Here is a 7,441-nt window from a genome sequence, read left to right on the forward strand (position 1 = left end):
TTTTGGCCAGCGCAGCTTCTATTTACTTGAATGGAGAAAACGATTGGTCAAGATTATGAAGAAAGAACATATTTCAAATCAGCAATAAAATATGACAATACTGGAATCACAAATTGTGCTTCTTTACCTCATATTACGCTAACGGCTTGAATGGCTAATGCGCATGCGCATTACAAATTGATTGATAGGCGATGTCTGTATCTAAAAGGTGATTGGCTCTTTTACCTTTCAGGCTGGACTTTGTTTCTACATCCGTTTGATCGTTGGTCGTCCCAATTTCTCCCATTTATTTAAATAGAAGTGGCCCGTCTCTGCTAAACACTCTTTGATAAGAGTCGCACGCATGCAGCATAAAGAAGTTTCATGTCAAGTCAGTCCACTCGGCGGTCATCTTTGGAACGCTATGGTTTTCATAAATTTGGTAAATTATTTATTAATGCATTTTCTACATAAAAACCTCAACATTTTGTGCATCTGTGTAAAGTGCTGAATGACAAAAAGTTAATCCTGATATGCAAACAACAGTATGTTTATCTATTAATCAAAGGTTTCTGAAGACTCATATTTACTGAAAAAAACAAAGAGTTTTATATCTACAGAGGAAAAATCAAATGTCTGTCACTGAAAATGGTTTTAAAGGGCATTTTTGGCAAATAGTAGAAGTGTTTTCATTGTTACTGAATCATACAGATACATAAAATAAATAAAAGAGTACATTTTAACCCACAGTCATATTAAACACAATTAGAGGGTCTGAGAAATTGCAGAGCTGAATAGAGATAAAAAAAATAATAATAATAATTTAACATGGCCGTCATGTTTAGTGAGGATTAGTGAGGCTAGAATTAAGAACTGGGAGTTGGTGGCATCTCTACATGATGGCCATGGACATCTCATCTTCAAACTTCCTTTCGTTGCTGGATCTTGGGAAGGCACTGTAGACACCACAGGTTTACTTTTTGGAAAGTCCCATGACTCCAACCGTCTGAGTGGAATGTTTCCTGAACTCCATCATGCGACTTTGACAGTATGTAAAAGTACGTCTGAAGGACTTGGCCAACTCTGGAGTTTTAAACTTGGCTACAAACTGCTCTACTTTAGCATCTCCCTCTGTTTGTGAGCAATATAAAAACATAAATGTGATTTATTGGCAAACAAGATCAACAGCTCTATTATTTAGAATGTGTAGTTTCTACCTGTATAGTCAGTAGCTGTCCACACCACTGCATTAGAAGTGGCTTTCAGAAGTTTCATCTGAATGGTTCTGGAAATGGGGTGGTTGGCACAGATCTTAATATCACCCTCTTGCCTCATAAGTACATGGTAGACATTTTTCATTGGATGGAAGAGGATCTTAATGTCTCCTACACCATGGGCTTTCAACTTTCCAATATCATGGTCCACGTGGTAAAGTTTGGTCTTCTCCTTGAACAAAATCTTCTCATCCTCCTTACTAGATGATAGATGAACCTTCAAGGAATTGCAGTCATTGATATGCTTACTTCATTGTGTGGAATGCAGATTCAATATCTTCCTAAACACTTCCACATGACTCGCATTGGGGCATCAATGCTCCACTCAATGATAGTGTCAATTTCCGCTTCGCCCTCCACATAAGAAGTGTTGCAGATAACGGCACGGTGCGATTTTATGAGTTTGCCAGGCAAGAAAGCGGGAGGTATGCACGGTAAACATTGAAAAAAGTCTTTGGAGAAAAAAAAGCCTGGCAATTGCTTTTGATTGCAAAAAGTAATGAGTACTCGTTTTGTTTACATTAGCCACATTTCCACTATTGGGCCAAATGAGGGCGTGCCAAGGCCAAATGTGTTCCCACTGTCACTGCCGGGGCTTCCTTGTGCCTCCTCGGGGATTCCACGGGGCCAACAGCCAATGGCCTTTGGCCCACCGATTACCCTTGGGCCAGAGAAGGCCAACTTATGCCTGAGGCATGGTCAAAGTCAAAGACGGAGTGTGGAATGGGGGGTGTGGTCATGTGTCTGTCTAGTTTGTGAATGAATTTTGTTATCGTAATTTTAAGATGCATTCTGGGCAATCAGTTTGAAATGGGACGATGCTAAAGGTGGCTGTAACGGCCGGTTTTTCACCTGTTACATGTGGATTTAAAGGAAAATAAAGAATTCTGCTCTAAACATCATTCTTGCAATAATTAAGAGAAACTGTTGGGGGTCTGGGTATCTCAGCGAGTATTGACGCTGACTATCACCCCTGGAGTCGTGAGTTTGAATCCAGGGTGTGCTGAGTGACTGCAGTCAGGTCTCCTAAGCAACCAAATTGGACCGGTTTCTAGGGAGGGTAGAGTCACATGGGGTAACCTCCTCGTGGTCGTGATTAGTGGTTCTCGCTCTCAATGGGGCGTGTGGTAAGTTGTGTGTGGATCGTGGAGAGTAGCATGAGTCTCCACATGCTGTGAGTCTCCGCGGTGTCATGCACAACGAGTCACGTGATAAGATGCGCTGATTGACGGTCTCAGAAGCGGAGACAACTGAGACTTGTCCTCCGCCACCCGGATTGAGGTGAGTAACCGTGCCACCACGAGGACCTAAATTAAAAAAAATGTGAAAAGAAACTGTGCTCCCATTTTTAGCGCTTTCTCGTCTTTTACTTTTTTTGCGCTTTACTGTAATGCAGTAAAAAACAGACGTAACGATTGATGTCCTCATGAAATCAGAGAATCTCATCGAAATCTGATGACCAGGTGTAACGGTGATGTCTCGCTTGTACATTTATGATTGGATCACCCAAAACGCATCTTAATACCAGGTGTAAACATGGTCTCAGTTGGGGACGTTTGGTCGTGTAGTTGATACACTACGGTCCTGAAGTGTTCGCACCATCACGATGAAAAACAGGACTGTGAGTCACAGGACGCCGCCTGCAAGTCGTGTGGTGTACATTTGGCTTGCCAAAAACAGACTTAATGCATATAAGCAAATTGACTGGTAATCATTGGTTGATGCTTCGAATGGTCAGCGGCAACGGGGTCAAAGAAGTTAAAACAGTTTGAACTTTGAACAGCGCTGGGACAGCACTCATGCTGACGCTTCACTCAATAGACTTCGATGTATTTGTGAGTCATGTGAAAGCCCCTTTAGGTTACTTACAAGATACGCATTAGTTTAAACAGCAACTTACTAACTCATTAACTCATTTAAAAGTATTTCAGAACACTTTTCTTCAGGCAAAACTGAACGACGGTATACAGCAGGGAAGTGATTGGATATCTACATGATTAGTCAAGTCAAGTTTATTTTTAAAGCACATTTAAAAACAACAACAGCTGAACCAAAGTGCTGTACAAAATAGATAAAAGAGTGACATAGTATAATCAAATATCTAAAATAATCAAGTTTTATATAAAGCGAGTATTTTACAGAAATAGTTGGAATTGTCAGGAATACAGATCGTCATCAGATACCTCTTCTGTTCCGTGATTCTGACTCTCTGTTGCAGCTCCAGCATTTTCAAAAGGAACATTAGCATCTACAGAAACAAAACATATTTAACATCTAACATAGCAACTCCTGCAAAGAAAAGATTCTACAAATTGAATGCAGTTAATGTCTTGTTTTGCATACTGGCTTCAATTTTTTAATCCATTTAAGCTGTTTTAGAGTATTGAAAATACCATCTATATAAATGCAAAGAGTGTCATAGTATTTTGTAGCTGTCAATATACTGTATTTGCTATTACAGCAGAAGACACTGGTCACCAAAGCAAGCCAGTTCACTTCAACCAGAACAACCTACCATGACATGTTGCATCTCCTTGCACAAGAACATCAGGATACAGCTTTCCATTAAAAGATTTCACTGCCGTTTCAAAATCTTCATCTAAGTAAAAGGAAGACATTTGAATGAAACAGATACAGTAGCAAGTATGTGAACCCTTTGGATTAGCTGGTTTTCTGCATTAATTGGTCATTAAATGTGATCTCATCTTCATCAAAGTCACAAGTATAGACAAACACAATGTGCTTAAACTAACAACACACAAACAATTATAATCTTTCATTTCTCTAACACATCCCATTAAACATTCACAGTGCTGTGGAAATAGTCAGTTGGAAACCGTTGGGATGATGGTTTCATGTTGGTATGTGGTGAAATTTTCCGTCATACGTAGTGCTGCATGTTCTTCCCTAACAATTCAACCTTAGCTTCATCAGTCCACAAAACATTTTCCCAGTAGCGATGTGGAGTGTCAAGGTGGTCTTTGGCAAACTTCAGGCGTGCAGCAATGTTTTTGTTGGAAAGCAGCAGCTTCCTTCATGATGTCCTGCCATGAACACATGGCTGTTTAATGTTTTCTGTATAGTAGACTCATGAACAGAGATGTTAACCAGTTCCAATGATTCCTTCAAGTCTTTATCTGTCACTCTAGGGTTCTTTATTACATCATTGATCATTCTGCGGTGTGCCCTTTGAGTCATCTTGACTGGACGGCCACTTCTAGTGAGAGTACCTATAGTACTAAATCATCTCCATTTATAGACAATTTGTCTAACTGTGGACAGATGAATATATAAACTCTTCCAGATAACTTTTTAACCCTTTCCAGCTTCATGCGAAGCAACAGTTCTTGATAGTAGGTCTTCTGAGATCTCATGATCCACGTCAGCAGATGCTTCTTGTGAATAGCAAATCAAAATCTTTGAGTGCTTTTTATAAGTCAAAGTAGCTCTAACCCACACCTCCAATCTTGTTTCATTAATTGGATGCCAGATTTGCCAACTCCTGACTCTAATTAGCTTTTGTTGATGTCATTAGCCTAGGGGTTCACATACTTTTTCCAACCTACACTGTGAATGTTTGAATGAATGAATATTTTCTCCAAAAACACTAAAAAGCAATAAAAACTACCACAGTACTTGGATCAGGAATATTTTGCAGTGTATAGTGAAAATTGATTACTAAGTAGTGAGAATTGGGCATTCCAAAATTGGGGAGAAAAAGGGGATAAAAAAAATAAATAAAAGAAAGTCATATAGTGTTATAACAACACAAGGGTGAGTAAACAATGACTGAATTTACTATTTTGCCCAAAAAGCATCTTTTTTGTCTCAGAAGCATTTGCAGAAGTTTAAATATTTTTACGACATATTTTTGACCTTATATCTACACTATATAACTATAATAGCAGTGTGGGGTAAAAGGCCCCTCACCACTTTTTTATGAATTAATGAATCAAAATCCATTCTTATTTCTTTTTACACAAATGATGTTGCTCCACCAACAAACAGAAATGTATTCTTTAAATCTTGATACAATTTGCGACCCACATTTTCTTTAAGGGTGGCATTTATCCCCGTTGTGCTCAATCATAAAAGTGCAGAAATGTTATGGTACAAACTTTAGACCTTGTACAATCCAAAGTATGTCCAATGAAGATGGTCTAGCTACAAAAATAGGTTGATATATTATTTACTTAAACAGATATCTCAACAGTCTGTCCATGCAATTAGAAATTAGAGCATACAGTATATCTATAATCAGTTCATTACAGCTCACCTTTTTCTGGGACATTGATTGGATTGATGGTCTCCACTGATGGTCGATTGCTCAGGTCTAAGGATTTTAGCATTGAGGCAAAACTAGTTGCTTCATCTTTTGAAGTAAGAATAGAAAGCATTTCTTTTAATGACAAAGGACTTCCAAAAATCTTCTGAATGTCTGTTCCAAAGACAAACTTTGGAGAAGAAACCACTATGTTGGTGTTTTTGGTTCTGTGCACGACATCAGGTTTCCCCTCCACATTATGAATGATGGCATGTGCTCTTAAAGAAAATGGGGTGAGAAGTGTTTTGTTTGCCTGGGCATCTTTTGCTTCTTCAAAGATTTCTTCGAAAGCATTTGCAGTCTCCTTCAGACTGAATCGCACAGCTAACGATTCACCCTTGACCTCTCCGTCAGCACAATCAAAGGCCCTCCAGCTCATCGCTTTCTCGATGCCCTTCATCGGTTTGAGTGTCATATCTGAAGTAATCCAGTGATTTGCACATAACTTAAGAACCTGGTAGCGTCTCATCACGAGTCTTACACGTTTGGTTTCATAATTCTGAAGTATTTTCAGATCTCCTACACCTCTTTCCTTCCATTCATATAGTTCTTTATCATAGCGGTAGAGTTTGGCTCTGTGACGGAAAACTACTTGCTCGTTCTCTTCTCCAGTTGAGATCTCAACAAGATCAAGTAATGGCTCAAAGTACGGACCGTCTTGCTCTTTCTCGTTCATTATCTGTGAAGTCTGACTCTGGTTTAGCACAGAGGAGGATTTGGGAAAACAAGGAAAACTGAAACTAAATTCTGCAATTGATTCCCCGAAATGGAAAACATCCTCCTTGCCACACTGGAAAGAACTTTGTGAGGACTTGGCCAAGTCTGCAAAACTCATTGACTTGGGCTTGTTAATAGAAAGTGGATTATCATCTTGACTAGTCTTTTCCGCAGATGGTGAGCAGGTAGTTCCTTTATTCTTGTCTTGTTCAGCAGTATATTTGGGAACAGGTGAAGACACGTTGCCAAACTTACATCCTCCAGTAGAAGCTAGAGTAGAAAATGAAAAAGTTGAATTCTTTATCTGCTTATCCGCTTGGGTTGTTGACGACTCACACTTTAAGCTTGCTGGGGATGCTTTTACTCCTGTTACAGCCAGTTGGTTGAAAGAACAAGCAAAACTAACTTTTGGCACAGTAGGAGTTCTGCTTTTCATTTTTGGTTTGGGTGTCTGGCATGCATCACAAAGGCTGGATGTACCTTTATTTATCACCAAACAGACGTCACAAACCCACTGCCTGTCTTTTTTAGCAACCATGACAGTTAATCCAGCCTGTGATGTTGATTTCATTTTTTCACAAACCCAAAGATCTTCTTTCTCGGTAAACTGAGTGTGAAAGGAGGATGTTGGAGCTGCAGGTTTCACAGTTTCTGGTGTTTCTGCCGCTCCATCAACAGAGCCTGAAACTTCAGATGGTAAAACTGAGGAGGAAAGTAAATAGATAAGATGTCAACATGAAACTGAAAAGTGAAAGTGTTCGCAACCCAATAGATCTTATTCACGGTAGTGCCATCTTTGGGATGAAACTGAGGCTGTGATGGATAGATTTACCATCTCTTCAATGGTGCACACACTGTATAAATCTTCTACATCATATCTGATTTTCCACATCTCATGCTGTCTGGAGTTTTTGGTCTGCTGAATGTTGTTGGACATATGATTTATCAATGTTTTGCCAGTGAAATGATCCAAAAACAGTTTAAACTGCACTACAACCCATTAAAGAGACTGCACGTCTATCCCTCACAGCCTCATTGTCATTCCCATTAAAACTCAAAGATAGCACTACTTAGTCCCGCTGTCCACATATGAGGACATACATTTTTAGGAAAACTATTTGGTCTGTATATACAGTATATATATATA

General features: G+C 39.3%; 1 protein-coding gene across 1 annotated transcript in view; it reads right to left on the reverse strand.

Annotated features, from left to right (window-relative positions):
- Positions 1–84: 84 nt before the first annotated feature.
- The window catches only part of LOC127447618 (E3 SUMO-protein ligase RanBP2-like), a 12,999-nt gene continuing 5,642 nt past the window's right edge, over positions 85–7,441 (reverse strand). The window contains exons 4-8 of the mRNA XM_051709549.1: positions 5,530–6,996; positions 3,769–3,852; positions 3,437–3,501; positions 1,197–1,470; positions 85–1,110 (exon numbers count right to left, since the gene is read on the reverse strand). Of these exons, the coding sequence (XP_051565509.1) occupies positions 953–1,110; positions 1,197–1,470; positions 3,437–3,501; positions 3,769–3,852; positions 5,530–6,996 (2,048 nt within the window). The 3' untranslated portion in view covers positions 85–952. The remainder of the gene's footprint in view (positions 1,111–1,196; positions 1,471–3,436; positions 3,502–3,768; positions 3,853–5,529; positions 6,997–7,441) is intronic.

The sequence above is a fragment of the Myxocyprinus asiaticus genome, chromosome 10 (assembly GCF_019703515.2).
Source record: "Myxocyprinus asiaticus isolate MX2 ecotype Aquarium Trade chromosome 10, UBuf_Myxa_2, whole genome shotgun sequence".
Taxonomy (NCBI): Eukaryota; Metazoa; Chordata; class Actinopteri; order Cypriniformes; family Catostomidae; genus Myxocyprinus; species Myxocyprinus asiaticus.